This window comes from Artemia franciscana, chromosome 17, assembly GCF_032884065.1.
Source record: "Artemia franciscana chromosome 17, ASM3288406v1, whole genome shotgun sequence".
Lineage (NCBI taxonomy): Eukaryota > Metazoa > Arthropoda > Branchiopoda > Anostraca > Artemiidae > Artemia > Artemia franciscana.
The window spans coordinates 891,616-912,775 of NC_088879.1; the positions used below are offsets into that span (position 1 = coordinate 891,616).

A 21,160-nucleotide genomic window follows, 5' to 3' on the forward strand; every position below is an offset into this window, starting at 1 on the left:
AAAATTAGACCTGAAAAACGATTACACTACAAGAAAAAAAGAATAGAAATTCACACCTAATAAGCCATAGTTGCTGTTAGTATAAGTTCTAAGAAATCCAATACAGACAAAAACACGACACCAATCCAGAGAAATCACAGCTTGCTTTAAACTTATACTAAACGACAATTAGTTTATCAGATGAAATTTCTTCGTTTTTTTTTTCTTTCTGTTGTATAGCATTTTTCATATCTTGCTCTTATTTTCTTGCATGCATTAACTTCGAGCCGTCTTAGCCGAGTGGTTAGCACTCTCGACTTGAAATCCTCTGTCTATGAGGACAGGGGTTCGTGTCCTGGTGTCACTGGTTATTTGGTTCGGAACAGGGGCGTACCTTAAAAATCGGGGAAGTTCAACAGGAAGGATGTGTGAAAGAGTAGGATATCTGGCCTCCAATCCCCCACTGCCCCAACCTGTCCACTAAAGTCCAATGCCTTCTTCTTTATCTTTTTTTTAATTAGCTGTCTAGTTCAGTTTATTTCCTTTTTTTGCAGATAAAAACTTCAGAACAGACGGCTGAAATATTGGGGCTTTTGTTAGTAAATATGTTTTTTCACTATCTAAGCTACAAGTTTTATCTATTATTATATGTTTTCAAGCAAAACCATGTTTAAATTAAATAAAAGCTACGTATTTATTATATTCATAAAACTACATCATTGGTATATTTTTCAACAAAGGCAAAGTTAAAAAAAAATAATAAAATATTCATATTCTCAGCTCAATATTGGGCAATTCAGCTTATGTTCTTCTTTTAAATATTTTTCATGCAGTTTCTCATATTGTGCAGATAATTTGCCGGATTTTTAACGTTTCAAAAAAAAAATTAACCAGGCATAGCCAGAGCCATTAGTCAATGCAACTCGTACATATAATTGAAACGAAAAAAACACCATTACAGTTTTTTCCAGTTAGCTTTTCACGTAGTATCACACAATCCGCATCCTTCTTTGCTGCTAACGATTTTAGGGTTACAACACACGCGTCATAACCTCATCCCTTTTAACCTCATAACCTCAGGGAAGCCTCATTCCTCTTGCTTCCTCATCTCCCTGGCACCAGAAAGATCCTGGAGAAATTTCGAAGTTTTGTGAAGCTTTTGATTAAAGTGGATATCACAAAATCTTTTTCTAAGACCACACTGAATTTCAGCAGCAAAAGGGAGAATTGAAATGAAGAACTAAATGAATGATTCTTCAAGCCAAATGAAGAACCACATCAAAGTGAGAATTTCTATGAGTAATTCAGATATTCTGTTTTCACATTTAGACCAACCAATCAGAATTCACCAAGCGACATCACGTGGGCATTTTCACCAGGAGAAAATTTACCATCTTCTTTCAGAAATTAGCCTCTTTTCTATTCCACCCTTTTGATTTTTTCTTTTACTTGATAACTTAAACAAGAGGTACAGAATTGATCAGTTTGATAATTGATCAGTGAATTTGATTACTGAATACAGTTTGATAATTGAATTTGATTCAACTGATTTTTGAAGAAGTAATATAATTCAGTTTGGTAACTGAAGAACAGTACAGAAGCTTAGGAGAACTGAGGATGTCAGGGAAGCCGACAAGACTCTCCATGCCTACGCCCCTGATCGCACTAACTCTCCTTTCATTGGTACTAACTCTTTTACTTTCCTAAACTGATAATTTTATTTATTTACTTACAAACAACCAAATTCAAAAACTTGACGATGTAAAAAATCTTTGAACTTTGAGCAGTAAATACTTGACATTTTTGATTTTACTACTTCCTTCAGGATTGTCCTAATTGACATTAATGTTGGCTGATTTTACTTTTAGCTCGATTTTATAATTCTTAGCCAATTCCAAAAATTATTTCTTTAGGTTTCCCGGGAAAGATACCTTCAATTAATCTTTAATTTAGAAATAATTTTCCCATATCTTACTATGCGACTTAAATTTGAGTCAATTCTCAAGATCGCCATCTACATTTTAAGAAGAGATTTTGTTATATTTTCTCTTTGAAATTTCTATTCCACTAAATACGAATAGAAAATTTTATCTTCTTCCTTTCAAGTTTTAGGTTAATTTTGTGGCAGGATGAAAAGTTGTAATTTGTCCTATCAATCTTACCTGATATTTAGGCCAACAAAATTAGCCAAATTAAATATATAGTCTCCACCAATAAACATGCCCAAATATGTAACAGCAATATTTTTCAAACAGCCAATCACTGTCGTCGTTAGGGCTGAATTGAGCTGTGTGCATAGTACAGTTGAGTACTGCAGTAGAAAACCCATTAAGCAGGATAAGCTGAACTGAATAAGAAACGCAATGTCTCTCCATCCATCATAGGCAACTGCCTGAAAAAAAATTATTTAGTTGGTGTAAAATTATTCAACCCGATCTTCTGAACTTTCCATAAACGCGCCAATTAGTAAAAAATAATATATAATATGAATACATTCTGGAGAAGATAATAAGCGGAATTGAATGAGGAGTCTCTCGATTCTTCATAGGCAACTGCCTGAAAAAGTAATGAATTACAACTAGTAACTGAAATCTAAAAAGCAAGTTTGTTTCGTAATGTAACTTCAGCTTCGGACAAGCAGGAATGGACGGAGGAGGCGGAATCGAGGACCAAACCTCCTGAAATCGTAAATTTCTTGAATTTAGGGATACTTCTTATTAAAATTGTCAAATAGACTTGTTGTCTTTTTATTATTGACCCCCCTCCCCCCCCAAAAAAATGCCTCCAAAAATGTTCAAATTGAACTCTTGGAGTATTGTTCGCTTATCAGGGCGATTCAGTTCCAAAATTAAGCAATTTCAGGTGCTTTCGCAAATAATTTAAGCTTAGAAACTTCAAATTTTATTGGGCAAGTAAACAATTTCTTTGGTTTTTTTTTTGCACAACAGCAACAATCATGTAAATTAATTATTTTATTTATTTAATTATTTATGGCTATTTTAATTATTACTAAAATAATTTAATTATTATACTTATCGTATTAGACCTTCCGAGTGTTTTGGACAAAGTGGCTATTTCAAGACGACTGTCCGAGGCACTGGGACCGGGAATGTTATCCCATATTGCCGTAGTACAAAAAGGGTATGGGGGAGGGGCTTGTTGTCCTCCAATCACTGTTGGCCCTTTAAAAAACCATAAAAACTTCCAATATCCAATCGAATGAACTCTCTTCCAAGTTTCTACAGCCAGCCCTACCATCCGATGCGAATAGAAACAAAAATAATAATAGTATATCTGGTGTCAAATCGCTCTTCATCAGTTTCATGACTATTCCGATGAAAATGGTGAAATAGTTATGTCCAAACTAAAACTGCACCAACACAATATAGCCCCAAAAAGTTTTCATTTATCATATTTTGAAATAACGATTTTTTTTGTCATTTCTTTTGCTAAGGCAGAATAAGGGCACGCAGTTCATAGCTGAAGCAATATTTTTCATGCAAGGCACTTAATATAATAATAAGTAATAAAAATATTTAACATGTATAGACACGGGCGGATGAACAATGAATATTTGAGGGAGCTGGCAACGATAAAAACTTGGCTCCTCATCGGCATTTTCGCCTCTCCCAAACCGTAATCAGCACAATTTCCGACCTTCAGGGGGCATACCCTTAACACCACTAGTTTTTTCCACCCTTGTATACATACGTATTAACTCCTAACAGAATAGAGAAGACCTATATCTTGGTTTGGTCCTTGCGCATTTTCATCCTCGCAGGTGTTTAAGCCGGAAAAACCGTTTATTTGTATCTACTTTTCTACTACAACCATTGATTGCCACCTTTCTTTTTAGATCCATTGTGGCTGTCGATGAAAGCATTACCTTAAAGGATCACCGAAACTCGGGTATCCTTAAGGATCACCAAGGATCACCGAAGGATCATCGAACTTACTTACTTAAGGATCACCGAACCTTAAAGGATCACCCTTATAAACAGTTTCAGTTTGTGTGACCAAGCTATTTAGAATTGAGAAATCCGGATTTATGACAGAAGATTAAAAGCCGACACGCCTACTTTCCTAGACATCTTAGAAAGATCCTTTAACTTCTTACGTTTTTGCTGTCGATAAAGATATTCAGTTCTAGTGAAAGGTACATCATCGGAGAATGAACTCTTTTTTACGATTAAACGCAGCAGAATTCACGATGAGGAAAAGGCACTCCCAAGAATGTTTTTGTATACCTAGCTAGGAACTTTGCTAAACATCAGCTGAAAGAATTTATCATTTGTGCAAATTGGCCACTTTGAGACCTCCAGATCATGTCACCCGCTTTGATTGACAAGCTCACCGATAGAAGGGACGCAAATTCTATGATATATTACATAACAAAAGCTGAGAAATGCTTGCTGCAATGTTTTTGTCTTTGGTATGTTAATGGTAAGATATATCGTAAATGGAGAAGTTCCCTTCCCAGGGAATGTCCCAGCTCCATAAACCCTCCTACCTCTGAATGTAAGTACCTCCCAAAGAAAAACGTGGCAAATTCAAAATTGGTCCAAAAACTATTGGATAAGACTTTGGTAATTAATATCTTCGGGTGAGCAGCTTTCAAATGAGGTGTCGCATGACTATATTCAATTTATTGTATTTTTTACTGTTATGAAGGTAGTCTTGAGGTAGCCCAAATAAAGTTTTTCATTTTTTTCAAAACTTATCAGATAGCTCATCATTTGAAAGCTATTTTTCTTCTGAACATGTTTCTAGCGTTATTTTCTACATCCAACTTTAAGGAGCCACACATATCCTCTTTTGCCTCCCATCTACCTATCCTCTCAAACATTCCTTGTCAAAACAAGAAAAATGAAAACTTGTAAACAGATTTGTCATAGTAAGGTATATCTTACATGGGGAAGTTTCCCTTCCCAAGGAATATCCTAGGTGTCTCCCCCAGGGCCCCACAGATGTGTAGGGTACCTCCGTAGGAGGCACGGACCAATGGGGACATTGTCCCAGGGTTCATAATAGAAACTGGGGCACCCTCGCCCGGGGCAATAAACACAGGTGGAGGAGGAAGAAGGCCAGTGAAATGTACACTCAACAGGGCCCAGCGGCGTGTCCACACGTTCCATGAGTTACAAACCTTCTCACAATAATTGGTTAAATTGCATGGTGACGCAGAACAGCATCGTGGGAGGCCATTACGACAACTGTAATGAGGCATAAGATCCAGATCTATAGACAACAGCCTTTACAGAGGGCCGCCTTGACCCTTTTGGGGTACCTGCAAGACTGGAAACCTTGCGGTCAACTCTATTCTCACTTTAGGAGAGGCACCCCTCGAGGAAATTGAAGCCTAGTAAACGACACAGCGTTCGCAAGGGATTCTGATTAATGGATGATTCTTTTGGGCTTGGTATGTTTTGATGGGCATTTTCGGGCTGATGTCTAGCTAATTTATCTACATGGGTTGCCCCCCCCCCTCATAGTAAGATAATATTTGTAGGCATGAATATATAATGAGTTGGAGGTAATAGGCCCAGGTAATAGATAATAGGACCAAGATTGGCCCAGGATTGCACAAAGCCTCCACTCATACTGAAGGTCCCATGGACTTCTTGCTGTCCGGTTCTAAGTCGGCTTAAGCTCTTCGGTGTAGACTTGAGAAGGTATGCTGATCCCTGTCCTGCGCTGGTATCCGGGATAATTGCTTTTCCTGAGGCCAAAATAATTTAAACGACTGAAAGAATATGAAAATTGGAACTTGGAATGTTAAACTGAATAAAACAAACTAATTACAAAATAAATTATGATTTATTCTACAGTGTATGGTGACAAAAAAATAATTAAGATAATTTCAAATAATTAAATAAGTATTACACAAATTTATAATTATATTCTTATTTAAAATTGACAAATTTTAAATAATAAACATATAAGCTGCGTTTACTTTATAATTATAAAATATTCAAAACACATCGGACTGTTCGTAAGTGTAACCAAATACCTCAAAAAAAAAGATTTTAAAGTCACCCACAGAGATAAAACATTGGAAGGCAAGAACCGCAATTGCGCACATCGGCATCAATTTTGTCTTTTTTTTAACACTAATCGATGTCCAATTGATCCGTTTCAGTTTCAAACATCAAAATTTATGCGTCAGAGGAAGTAGAGATCATAAAAACGAGTCTAATAGAATATCACCCGTTTCACTTTCTGTATTTTTACTGTTTTTATGATTATACCCCCCCCCCCTCAAATTTGAAGGTACCACCGACGACAAAATAAAAACATTTTAACCCCTCCCTCCTGGACCTATCTTAGGTCAATACATACCTGAAAACGACAATTTTCGCTTGGATTGTTTCGAAATCGCAAGGTTTTTAGGGTAGTATCACATTTTCGTCAGATTTGGCACCGTGAACCATGAAAATAAGTAAGCAAAACATAAGTAAAGTAATGAAAATAAGCAAGCAAAAAATAAGTAAGAAAATAAGTAAGAAAATAAGTAAGTATGAAAAAGTTTAGTTAAATTTGACACGGCGTGTCGCCTGTAAAAACTCAAATATTAACAATCTGTTGATTTCTAAAGACGACCTAACCTTCAAAGGAAAGGTGCATTTTATAAAGCTGTTTGAGGCCCAAGGGCATATCTGGGATTTTCCTTCAGGGGAGGGCGTTTAAAGAAAAAATTACAAAATGTGTAAAAAATTACAAAACGCGTAAAAAATTTTTATATGCATTTTTGCTAAGTTTTGAAAGTCGTAAAAAATTTGGGGGAGGGGTTCAAACTCAGAAGCCCCCCCCCCCCCCCACTGGATACCACCTTGTCGGTGTCATATATTTTTAGTTTTTTTGATGTTTCATAGTCAAGATTTTTTTTTTTTTTTTTTTTTTTTTTTTTTTTTACAACCGTAAATTTACCAAAAACTGGATACCTAAACAAGGAGTCTTTTTTCCCAGAGATTGAATACAAAATTTTCCTGAGCTTTTAATATATGTAAATATTTAAATTTGTCATCAATCACTTCGAACAACCAGATTTTATTTTCACTGTATTTTCCTGTCATTGGTATTTTAATGTATATAGTTAGTGGTTTAATGCTTACGGTCGATGGTTAATGGGTTACTTTATAGTTAAAGTTTTAACATGTAGGGTTTAAGATGTATATGGTTGTGTAATGTCCCACTTAACCAATTCATTCAACCAAGTTTCATCTTCAATGTTTTTCCCTGTCATTGGTAGTTTAAAGTATTTGGTCAATGGTTTATGGTTTAATGGTTGATGCCGTAGATGGTTTTTTATATGGTTAATGATTTAATATAGCCTATAGGCTTTAAAATGTATATGATTGTGTAGGTTTCCACTTAAATACTGCAAACAAGCAGATTTCATTTCACTCACCTTGTACTTCAAGAAACACAATATGAGCAGAAGATAGGCAAAGCAAAACAAACTTACCTTTTCAATGTCTCCAGTTATGAAGGCCAGTGCACAGGCAATGGGAAGCATGAAAAGTGAGTTATAAAACAGAAGTCCCCACTTCCCCAGTTCCTTGGCATCCAACTTTTTCTTCATGACAACGCTGTTGAGCGCAGTAAATAAGTCGTTAAATAGAAGAAGTGAGTAGCCGGAAACGTTGAATGACAGATCGTTGCTAGAGAAAAAAAAAAGATCTATATGAAAACAATACAGGTCCATTCAGACAGGAAAAAATATTATAGTCTCAGGCGTTACTGAACTTATTATCTACTTATTTACTACGAATTTGTATCTACGAATTTATAAATCTACTTTATATTATAATTAGTAGTGTCGGCAACTGCCAGCCAGCCAATAGCTACTCTAAAAGAACTGATGAAGTGTTCTTTTTTTTCTAAGAAGTGATGCTGTACATGCTACAAAACAGGTAGCAGTTTTCCTGAAGAGCACAGACTTTTGTGAAAATATCAGTCAGTTGGGTTTTTTTTTTTATGCTGGCAAGGGAACACGCGTTCCTTTTTCTTTTCTTTTTTATCTAATGGTGAGCGACTATATTCTACTAGTGAGATTGCATGGAGTCAGTTGGATCCATTAAAACGTAACAGATTTTTCATGAAAATCCATGATTCGTTATTTCATTCCTTAATTAAGAGTACATTCTTTCTTTCTTAAGGTTATATTTGTCCGTGAAAATTATTATATCATTTCTTAATTAAGGGTGATTTGTCCGTGAAATTCGTTATTTAATTTCATAATTAAGGGTATTCTTTCTTTATTAAGGGTATATTTTTCCGTGAAATTCATTATTTCATTTCATAAGAACCGGGGAGAACGAATGGGACATAAGTTAAGGTTTTTTTTATCCCTACCGTCCGACAGGCTATTTGGTAAGACATAAAATTTATTTTAAATCAAAATGTATGGAAATTGAAAGATGAATGAGCCAAAACTATCAGGTAGTAGATTGCTCACCACCTCAGGCTGAACCGTTACCACGTTGAACCGTAAAAACAAGGAAGTAACACTAATTCGTCATATTTAACGCCACTTTTGGCGGGTATAAATTCAAATGCTGACATTTTGCTGATTTTTAAGAAGACAATCTAACCTTCAAAGGAAATCTATAGCTTTTTTTAGCTTTGGTACCTTATCCTGATCTTTTTAGCTGTTTATATTGCTAATTTTTAAAACGCATTTCTTCTTCTTTTTAGTTTGGGATCCCCCTATTACCAAAAAACATTAGTTTTTTATCTTTTTCAATAATATTAAATTCCCATTCACTTCTTTTTAAAATTTACAGGGTTATGTAAGCTTCCATCCAACGAATTCAAACACTCAGATTTCACTTTCACTGTGCCTTCCCATTCTCGGCATTTTAATGTAAGGACCTAAATAAAAAGAGGAGAGAGAGAGGGAGAGAGAGAGAGAGAGAGAGAGAGAGAGAGAGAGAGAGAGAGAGAGAGAGAGAGAGAGAGAGAGAGAGAGTAAGTAGATTACCTTGCAGCAATAACAGCACCAAAAACCATTGCAAACACCGACATCTGTATAGTACAACTAGCTATCTGCCTAGAAAAGCAAAGCAAAAGAAATTACAAATCAACAGAACATGGGCACGAAGTCTTACAATATTGGCTAAACTATAATTTGGATTGCTCAGTGAGAAAACTCAAACTGTGTGATTGACCGACATGCTATAATATACCGACATACTATAAGTAAGACCTATACTATCAGGTCTATAACTATAAGACCTGTAACTATATAAGAACTATAATAAGAACTATATGTAACTATATAAGAACTATAACCGACATACTATAAGACCTGTGTGATTGACCGACATACTATAAGTAATTGATTCCTCTGCGATTGCGTCCATTATTAAGTTTCCATCACTGAAGATAGGCACAGAACTTTCACATCAATCTTACTTTAATCAAAGAGATACTTGTTCTTGATATTACGTAGAAGTGTAAAAATTCATAAGAAATTGCAACATTGCACTTACAGAAGATGGTGAATAAAAAGAAGGGGGGGGGTACTTGTTCAAACTTGACAGCAAGAGGTGCTGATCCGGATTGCAACAGTAGCTAGCACCCTAGTAAGAGACGATCATGTTCCATAAAAAAAAAAAAAAAAAAAACCCACAATTCCTTAAAATAGAGTCAGATTAAAAAACGAGTTACACTATTACAACCGCTTTGTCCGAAACTCCTATATAGGAAACTTACAATATCTTGGCTTGAACAGCAAAGAAAATATGTCGGCTTGAAAAACAAGAAAATTAGCTGGAACTGCGATATTCTTCATAGACGGCATCTTTTTTTCGTTTTTTTTTTCTCCTCAGCTTGCTCGGCACTGGAAAATCATAGAGAGCTGTTTAATAGCTTATTGGAAAAAAAAATCGATGTATTTAAAAAGTTTTAATAATTGACAAAAATATTTTAACAAAAAAAAATCATTTTTTTACAAAAAACTGCATTTTTCTATAGCTCTGTAGTAGTTAATTTTATTAACGTCTGCTTGCCTCCTGGAGCTTAACCTTTTTTGGCTCGACTCCTAAAGTGCATATTTCTATAACGTTGTGCTTTATTTCCATAGAATATTCATTTTTTATTTTAGTTTTCAGTTCAGCTCTCGCTAAAAGCTAATGATTTAGCTCAATGCAATTCAAGCGAGCCTAGCGCCATCTTTTCAAAATGACTATAGAGGCTGCGAGGAGAGATGACATTTATTTCTAGAGATAAAAGTAATTTAGTACAGTGAATGGCAAGATTAATTTGTTAAAATGACAAAATAGAAACTACCAAATATAAGACAGAATATATATATATATATATATATATATATATATATATATATATATATATATATATATATATATATATATATATATATATATATTACCTTAAACCTTCATTGTGAATGCAATAATACCTATTACTATTTACTTAAAGACAAAAGAATCAAATGAAGATATCAGATTTGACTATTGAATTAGAGTATTTTTAAGGAGCTGTAAGGGTTCAGATGTGCTCGCGCGCAAGTCAAAGACCAGTGGGCTTTCAAAGGAACTTCCAATGGGCCAAAATTTCAAAAAAGATCAGCGTTGGTAGAGTATTTGGACAGCTTAAAAGTCGTATCTAGCATTTTCGCATTGCTAGGATAATTGCAAATACCCATTTGGAATCTTTTTCATCAGCAATTCAATTTCCGATATTCTCAAATTTTTCGATATTTATGGCTGTGTAAATATTCCCTTAACCGAATCTAACAATCAGATTTCATCATAACCGTTCTTGGTACTTGTACAAGCATGGCGTGTAAAAGCACTGTACGAACGTAAACTTATTTCTGATTGATGGATTATTCATAGTTAAACATCGTCCTTTTAACTATCTATCTGAGGCCAAACGAAAAGCATGTTGTCCTCTAATGGGATGGGATCATAAGAAAGGATTTAAATGGAACTGGAACTTCAGGAGAGGGAATTAACAATTAGGCTTTTGGTGGAGGAGGAATGTGCTTAGCCATATTAGCCTCTGACGACTCTGTGCTGAAATAAGTTTTTAGTAGTAGTAGTAGTTCGCAAAGCGGTTCACAAAAGAGGGATAGATCATCAGGGCAATGTAAAGATGGAGGAACAAAGTGAGATTTAGCATCTATTGCCCTGCTGGTCCTCCCTTTAATTACTGCTTAGGAGACAGATGAATGGCAGAAAAAGTATAACCCTAACATGAATGCATATTCAATGAAAATTGTCACATCTTGAATTTTTTCGGATTTTTTTTTTTAATTCCATTCTAAGCACAGGAATGTGCTTAGCCATATTAGCCTCTGACGACTCTGTGCTGAAATAAGTTTTTAGTAGTAGTGGTTTTTTGCAAAGCGGTTCACAAAAGAGTGATAGATCATCAGGGCAATGTAAAGATGGAGGAACAAAGTGAGATTTAGCATCTATTGCCCTGCTGGTCCTCCAATTAATTACTGCTTACGAGATAGATGAATGGCAGAAAAAGTATAACCCTAACATGAACGCATATTCAATGAAAATTGTCACATCTTGAATTTTTTTCGGATTTTTTTTTAATTCCATTCTAAGCACAGGAATGTGCTTAGCCATATTAGCCTCTGACGACTCTGTGCTGAAATAAGTTTTTAGTAGTAGTGGTTTTTTTGCAAAGCGGTTCACAAAAGAGTGATAGATCATCAGGGCAATGTAAAGATGGAGGAACAAAGTGAGATTTAGCATCTATTGCCCTGCTGGTCCTCCAATTAATTACTGCTTACGAGATAGATGAATGGCAGAAAAAGTATAACCCTAACATGAACGTATATTCAATGAAAATTGTCACATCTTGAATTTTTTCGGATATTTTTTTTAATTCCATTCTAAGCACAGGCCCCTAGGCCCTGACATCTGATGACCTCCTCCTCCGCATGTATGGCTATGCTCACACTGCTCGTTTTCAGAGTTTTGACTTCCTGGAAGTTACAATAACAGCCCATCGGTCTTTGACTTGTGTGCAAGTCAGTGTTTTCTTTAAATAAATGGTAATATCTACTGTTGCATTAACATTGAAGAGTTGGGCTAATCAATAGAGTGGAGGACCAAATAGGATCAAGCAACAGATTGGATAGATTGAGTGAGAAAGTGAGATTTAACATATATTGCCTTGCTGATCCTCCCTTTACGAAGAGCTTAGGAAACCTTAGGTTTTAGTAATTATCTCAAAAGTGTGAAAATGTGGGGAGACTCTTGGTTGACAGCAACAGTGTAAAAAATAGTCGCTGTTGCTTGACCCGACTCTCTTCACGGGCTTCATCAGCCAGTATCAATCAAATCAGTGGCAGTTCTAGGCAACAATATAAAAAATAGTCGCTGTTGCTTGACCCGACTCTCTTCACGGGCTTCATCAACCAGTATCAATCAAATCAGTGGCAGTTCTAGGCAACAATATAAAAAATAGTCGCTGTTGCTTGACCCGACTCTCTTCACGGGCTTCATCAGCCAGTATCAATCAAATCAGTGGCAGTTCTAGGCAACAATATAAAAAATAGTCGCTGTTGCTTGACCCGACTCTCTTCACGGGCTTCATCAACCAGTATCAATCAAATCAGTAGCAGTTCTAGGCAACAATATAAAAAATAGTCTCTGTTGCTTGACCCGACTCTCTTCACGGGCTTCATCAGCCAGTATCAATCAAATCAGTGGCAGTTCTAGGCAACAATATAAAAAATAGTCGCTGTTGCTTGACCCGACTCTCTTCACGGCTTCATCAGCCAGTATCAATCAAATCAGTGGCAGTTCTAGGCAACAATATAAAAAATAGTCGCTGTTGCTTGACCCGACTCTCTTCACGGGCTTCATCAACCAGTATCAATCAAATCAGTAGCAGTTCTAGGCAACAATATAAAAAATAGTCGCTGTCGCTTGACCCGACTCTCTTCACGGGCTTCATCAGCCAGTATCAATCAAATCAGTGGCAGTTCTAGGCAACAATATAAAAAATTGTCACTGTCGCTTGACCCGACTCTCTTCACGGACTTCATCAACCAGTATCAATCAAATCAGTGGCAGTTCTAGGCGACAAAATAAAAATAGTCGCTTGACCAAACTCTCTTCACTGACTTTATCAATCAGTATCAAACAAATCAGTAGCAGTTCTAGGTGACAATATAAAAAATTGTCGCTGTCGCTTGACCCGACTCTCTTAACTGACTTCATCAACCGGTATCAATCAAATCAGTGCCAGTTCTAGGCACCAATATAAGAAATAGTCGTTGTCGCTTCAATCCCCTTAAGCAGGACATTACAATCCCAGACGTGTCGTTTCTCGAGATTCCTCTGCTACAACACTGGGTGTAGCATTTACAAGGGTTTACTCGTTTAAGCTCCATGTATACAAAATTGTACGCAGAAGTCATTACTCAATAACTGAAAGATTCATAAGTGAAAGTTTAACTTTTGAAAATGAAAGTTAGCTTGACTGAATTAATTCTTAGAACTCTTCAACTGATAAGTTATTTAGAGCTGTTAGATGATGAACATAAGTTTATTAATTATATTATTTATTTATTTAAGAATTAACGACGCTTCTTGACTACTAAGGTCCCTGCGTCGGTTGGTAATTATATTTTGTTGAAAGTACTATGTTTGAAATCTCGCAGTGGTGTCTGCTTGTTTGTAATGTTTTTTTTTCTTGCTTTCACCGCTGTCGTTTTTATTATCACTACTGTGGATATAATACTCAGGCTGACTGTAAAGCTTGAAGGTCTGAACTCAGATATTTTATATTTTCTGTAGAGTACACAATTTATTATAATACAGTAGAATTTTTTTTATGGATTACATCCTGCTATTTACCTTGGGTAATTTCTCCAAGTCTTAATTTTGAATTTCGGTATTTACTTGATTAAATATATTATCTTTTTTAATAACTCTTTAACTTTTATTAAATTTTACAAGGTCAGTTCATAAAATGTGACTGCCAGTTTTCGTAGGTGGAAGAAACGTAAATTGTACTTGTCTTAAACAATTTTTTAGAGAGATCGATCGAGATATTGGTGATTCTTACTTCTTTTAATTGGAGCTCAGAAATGCAAAAAAGGTGGTATAATACAATTCATTCTAGAAGAGCCATTCTAGAAGTCAAGCCATTCTAGAAGAGTGGTTAGCACGCTAGACTTGGAATCCTTTGTTCATGAGTACAGGGTTTCGTACCCTATGTTACTGGTTGTTTGGTTTGGGGTCAGTGATTCCACATGCTTAGTCAGAGTTGACTCGGCTGTAAATGTGTACCTGGAGAAATCTGGGGAAGTTAAACAGGAAGGATGTGCAAAAGCAAAGGATGGCTGGCCCCCAGCCCCTGTCGCACTTCCTGGCTGAAGGGCCATGATACGGAGATCAGCACCACCACTAGGAAATGTAAAGTACAATGCAGTAGTCTATATCTTTACCTTTGATTTTCGTTGTGATGCCATTGAAGGAAAAACAATGGTAAAGTGGACATGAACTTTTTTTTCCCAGTATTGTAATGAGGGGAAGAGACCTCAGGGAATCACAAAATAGGTATAGGGGAGTCAAGGAAGTTGAGTGTAGGTTGCAAGACCAGAAAATCTAGACATAGAGCAAGATATACTTATCAGATTTCCTTGAGACTCCTTGCACCACATATGGTGCATTTAAATTTTAAATAATCTGTTTTGTCAGATTAATTCAATTTCGGGCAGTTTAAGGTCTAATTGACGATCATTTTAGATTAAAAGAATGTTTGGGAAAAGTCAAGATTGACGTTTCGTCCTTATTTTGTCTGAGGTTTGGTCATGGCAATAAAGCTGAAAAGGAATTAAAGACCTTATTAAAATTATTATTATTATTATTATTAAATTATTATTAAATTATTAAATAATTATTAAATTATTATTTATTATTATTATTATTATAATAATTAATTATTAATTATTATAATAATTATAATTATTAATTAATAATAATTAATTATTATTAAATTATTAAATAATAATTATTATTAAATTATTATTATTAAATATTATTATTAAAATTATTAGAACTTATTAAATTATTAGAAGTTATTAGAACTCTTGTTTAGAAGGAATTCTGAAAAAAACTGATACCACTTTAGTTTTTGAAACTTTTAAAAAACAAGAAAAAAAATTCTAAAAATAGAAAAAACCACGAAATTTTATTTCGACGTGACCTCGGTGACTAAAGCATAGCTTCTCTGTCGTTTTCCTTTCTTTCATTGAAGATGTCTTAGCAAAGGTCTTTGCTAAATTATATTCACTTTTCCTGTATTTTTGAATGACTGTAAAGGTTCTTCATCTTGATCCATTTTCAGCTCTCAGGCATAGCCAGTGTTGTCTCATTACTTATAAATCACTGAAACTAGTCAAAATCTCAAGGAGTGGCAACACTGGCCAAAGTGAGAGTATTAGAGATTAAGAAGTCATAAATTTGCCGCTAAGCAAATACCCAGAGTATATTTATTAGATATCTAATTTTCTTTATTTATTTAGGCATAATCTTTGTTGGATTTAGAGCTTGAAGAACGCAAATAAGAGCAGTCACACATGCTAATTAAAAATCATATACTTCAAGGTAAAGATGACCAACTATGGAAAATATAAACATAATTAAACAAAATACCGGAAATGGGGAATGAAGCTACAGGACAAGGATCAGGTAATCATGTTTATTTGATGAACCAATTACTACGACAGTGGTAATTTTTCGTAAAACCACATTTTTCTGGAAATGGAAACAGTTCTACTAAGGCCGTATCCAGGGGGGGGGGTGTTAAGGGGTTTGAGTCCCCTGAAATGTTTGTCTGAATCGTAACAACGTAACGAAAATGGATACTAAAAACATGGGTTCTGGGTTCTACATTTGTAGTAAGAAACGGGGATGGAAAGACTTACCAATCTCTAGAAAAACTTAGGTTTTGGCCTTAAAATGCTCTTTTTTCGTATTTCCACATTTCGTAGAAAAATCCTCTTTATCCTTCAATCATAAGCATAAGAGCTGTGAAGTGTAGCAATAGGAAAAAAGGAGTACTATTGCATATTTATTATGCTTACTGAGCCTAATGATCTCTAAAAATTGTAGGCTATCAGCTTAATTATCCGAAGTCAAGCGAGCATTGCTCATTAGACATAAAGTCAATAGGTTCAATTATATTGGTTATAATTTTACACAGATTTTTGGTATGTCTGCCTGATTTGTCTCATGGCTGGATGATCGAGTTAAAACTGTCAGGATTTTTTTTCCTTTTTTTTGGGGGGGGGGGGGGTAAGAGGACTTTTGTGCGAGGAAACCGTGTGTTGGGACATAAAGCATTTGCATTACACAATTAGAGGATGGAATCAGCTTAGGACCATATTTTAACTATAGAGCAAGAACTAAATTTCTCTCCCAATCAGAGAACCTTCAAACACTTCCAGGCAGGGAAGGGACAAAAGTCCTAGAGAGTGTGAAGGTACCGAGAATTCAGGGTGCAAAATAGGTTTGAAAATTAATGTTAAGAAGACTAAATAACCAGGACTATATATAATTGTAGGTAAAGAGGTGATATTAGGTAACAAAAAAGACCGATTAAGTGGACAGCGTGCACTAGCAAATACGGTTGGTGCAGTGAAGATGTTAAAAGTAGGATAGCCAAGGCCGATGGTGTTTTTTTATAGTTGAAAAAAATTTACAAGAATAGTTTTGAAACCAAGATTAGAATATTGGAAGCAATAGTGATGACAGTGGTCATGCATGGTTCTGAAGGGTGGACGTTACGAAAGACGGAGGAGGCTTTGCTAGATGTAGCCTATTTCATAGAAATTGCCTACGGATTGCTTTGGGTGCCCATCTGACTGACCGTACCTCAAACAGTATGCTGTACGAGAAATGTCGTTCTATTCCACTTTCTAAGGATATAATGAGAGAGAGGTTGAGTGGCATTCTACGGATAAAAGATGACAGGTCGCCAAAGATTGTCCTTGTCGGCCAACTATCTAGAGCCAAATGAAAAGCAGGTCGTCTCCAAATGGGGTGAGAAGAAGTCGTAAGGAAATATTTAATGCAAATGAGAACTTTTTGGGAGGATGCAGAGTCAAGAGCTTTAAATAGAACGGCAAAGAGGAGGAGCGTGCGTAGCTGTGCTGCTCTTAGGTGGTTTGGTGATGTAGCAAGTTGTTGTTAGTAGTAGTAGTAGTATGGTAATTCAAGAGTCAAAATGTTATGTTTCCTTTGACTGATAATAATCCCCAATCTTGATTAGAATAAGCATATCGGGTTGACTGATCACTATAACTGATTACTGACTACTCTGGTTGCGATCAGGTTGAACAATCTTAGACTGATTGTCCGGGTTGTTCTTTACTTAAATATCCAGTTTGATTCTCAAGAAAGGTATATAACTTTTACTTTCAAACACCTTATGAATGTTTCTCTTACTGTAAAAGTTAGATGAAGTTTGGAGCTCCAGATTAGAAAAATTTATCAAGCCATTTCTTTGGGCATTAGAAATATGTTATTGAACAAAAATCGTCATCCACAGCAGAACCAAGGCAAAGAACAAGCAGATGTTTCTTGCCTTTTTTGTCCATTTTGAGCAAGCGCTTTGGGGCTGCTAGGAGATACGGCATCATATACCATAATGCTGAGATGGATAGAAGCAATATAACCACTAAATGAGTAATCACCCATGACGTTCTGTTTTAAAGAGGTAAACTTATCGGTTTTTCGTGTTTTGCGGTAAATTTCGCTTTTATTTGTTATCATTTTTCTTCTTTCTTTTCTCTTTTTATATTACTCTTCGTTAGTCAGTAGTTTCACAGCTGATCATAGAATAGATTCAGTTTAAATGTAATAATACAAAAGTTCATATTTAAATCGAAGGGGAGTAGGGACGGATTTTTTTATGAAAATACAAAAAGGTGTTTATAAAAATCAAGAGGGAGTAGATTTAGCATTAATCTTATCTCCATTAAAAGAAACAATTCCAATTTGGATAGGGAGGCAATTATTCCCCTTCCTCAACTTCATCTAGAACGCAGATTTGTCCCATGCTGCAACAAAAACAATTACTAGCACCAATTCACTATACAACCACCATTAGAGCTACATGTGCTCCTTCTTCACTTAAATTTATTCAAAGCTTCAATCTTTACCCCCGCCACTGAAGTCCCAATTTATTCCAAATCCTTTTTTGTGACCTCTTTCAACCCATTTGGGAGCCACCTACTTTTCGTTTGACCCCAGGCGGATTGCCAAAAAGCCCAATCTTTGGAAATCTCTCACCCTTTATCCGTAAAACGCGACCCAGCTTAACTTCTCTTTTATTATAGCCCTAGAAAATAGGATCGAACCAATTTTTTTTACAGCTTATTGCCTGCTATATGATCAGTCAACTGAATACCTAAAAGTCTCTAGAGATAAAAACTCTGGAAAAGGTTTGATAGATCTTCTTCAGCCTTTAGAAGCATCCACGTTATAGCGCCACACTTAACCATTTTCACTACCGTGATTTCTAATATTTTTTGATTTTTTTTTTTTTATTTTGCCAAAGAGACTTTTATAGCAACAATTATATATCCATCTATCTATTCTAACCTTAATTTGCATATTTATCTGCCTATTCTTCAAAACTTTTTTTTTCAACTGCGAAAAAACACCTAGATTATTCTCCTTTTTAAATCTTCCATCCTCTTTACTAATCAAAACTACCAATACAGCTACCATTTATATCATCTCTCAATACCTCTTCACTCTCATTTATTCCTAGTCTAAGCAACTTAGTCTTCTTAACATTAATTTTCAAACCTATTCTTGCACTCCAAACAACATCTATCACAACACTAAATTCTCCATCCATTTGGCTATATATTTTTATTTCGACTCTCTATTGGTCATTATACCTTATTGGTCATATATATATATTGATCATATATTGGTCTTACTCTTTTATTGGTCATTATAACACTAAATTCTCCATTCCTTTGGCTGTATATTTTTGCTTCGGCTCTTTATTGGTCATCATACTTTAGTGGTCATACATATTGGTCATATATTGGTCTTATACTTTATAGGTCATTTATTGGTCATTATACCACTAAATTCCCCATCCCTTTGTATATATTTTTATTTCAACTCTTTATTAGTCATTATACTTTCTTGGTCATATATTGGTCTTATACTTTACTGGTCATTATAATACTAAATCCTCCACTAAATTACTAGCGTATCCAACAATCTTGTCCTTTCTGTACAAGTTACACCTGTAGCTTAAAATTATATGTTCCACAGGGAATATAAGTCATAAGCACAAATATTGACTAAAATGATTTGACAGTTCTGTCTTCTTTGTTTGTTGTGTCTTTTTGTGATTTGACATACTTAAAGTATCTACCAGCTAATTTAGTGAATAAACATACTCCATTCTATATTATATCTATTTTGTTATGGACAAAGTAAATACATGCGCTCCAGGACTGTAGCAAGTAGCTACATACCAAATGATTCAAAGGGAAGGGACTACGATGAGACCATTGGGGGGGGGGAGGTATTGAAATAATTTTTGACCAATTAAGCTTCCAATAATAAAAAGGTTTTAAGTTTATGCGATTCGGCATATTTTGGGAGAAAGGTTCAAAGTAAGGATCCCTCAGGTATGTGTTGCAGCGCAAGATATACCTGCCAACAATCCATGCTAACATTTTGGTCCGCAATATACACATAACGCTCTAGAGCCAATGGTTAGTAATGGAAAATTTCGCAATTCACTCTGAACATGGTACAAATATTGAAGATAACGTGCCTCATCCGCTCAATCCTTGTTTAGGCAACACTACACGTGTTTGATTCTATTGGCAAAAAATGACAAAATTGAAAAAAATCCTGGCAAAAAACTAAAGAACCGGTATTCCCAATTATATAATTTTGTTTTACTACAGGCAGAAACAAAGGGGATTATTTTACTAAAATTAAAACGATGACCTGACACATTTTTCTTCATTTTAGCTGCATTAACAAGTGTACCAACTTGAAACTGTAGAGGAGCATCTTTAAGAGATGAAAATCTGATAATAAAAAAAAAATAAAATTGCACATATTGAAGCACAAGTTTAAAGCATTATCACTGAGAGGTAATCGAGTAATCATTAAATGGGGGGTATTTGCACACCCCGTCATATCCTTCCTCCTTCTATGGAGATTTACTTGCATTAACGCTCTGGCAATACGGTTTAGTATATTTCTTTTTATGGTTGGTGCAGTGGCGTGTCGTGAATTGCACTCAAAGTTTTAGTCAATAGGATTGTTTGATATTATTATGTCTGTGTGACAATGTTACATCTTCTACAATGTATTTTCTGAGCATATAAGTAGGCAATGCATTTACATGAAAGTACACTTCACTGAATGATATGGTGGTGTTTGCTGTGTCCCAGACACAAACAACAAGTGTCACAGTCATGACTAGTCAGCAAGCAACTGAGAAGAGTTGTGCATTAGCTCATATATATATATATATATATATATATATATATATATATATATATATATATATATATATATATATATATATATATATATATATATATATATATATATATATATATATATAGTACAGGAAGAACAAAGGCAATGTGTTCACACTATTCCTATATTAACATATTTACTACTACTACTACTACTACTACTGCGAATACTACTACCGCTGGTGCTACTACTACTACTGCTACATCTATTGCAACTGCTTGTAAGGCTATATATATATATATATATATATATATATATATATATATATATATATATATATATATATATATATATATATATATCCTATAGGCAAGTGTGTATTCTCCTGATGAGCCCTTGTGTTGGGTTGATGCCTCTGAATTATTTGTCTTTTTTTTTTTTTTTTTATATGTTTGGTAAATGACGACTTATACTTACTGACGACACGACTGCCTGTCCATGAATTATTCTATATGGTTGATTGTGTATGGCTATGCTGTTTGACCTATGTGATTGTATGGATGAGTAGGGTTAAAGCCTCATTCAAGGGCTGATCTATATTAATCACTAATGTAGGAAAACAGTCTTCCTTTTCTCCTTCTGTCTTTTTTTTATGTGTTTGTGCTGTTGCACAGGTGATTTATCTTTTCATTATATATATATATATA

The 21,160-nt window shown here is 35.0% G+C and overlaps 1 protein-coding gene across 1 annotated transcript in view; it reads right to left on the reverse strand.

The window, feature by feature from the left end:
• Positions 1-2,122: 2,122 nt before the first annotated feature.
• Positions 2,123-21,160, reverse strand: part of LOC136037658 (UDP-sugar transporter UST74c-like) — a 50,084-nt gene continuing 31,046 nt past the window's right edge. The window contains exons 5-7 of the mRNA XM_065720387.1: positions 8,963-9,031; positions 7,445-7,640; positions 2,123-2,371 (exon numbers count right to left, since the gene is read on the reverse strand). Coding sequence (XP_065576459.1) covers positions 2,138-2,371; positions 7,445-7,640; positions 8,963-9,031 — 499 coding nt within the window. The 3' untranslated portion in view covers positions 2,123-2,137. The remainder of the gene's footprint in view (positions 2,372-7,444; positions 7,641-8,962; positions 9,032-21,160) is intronic.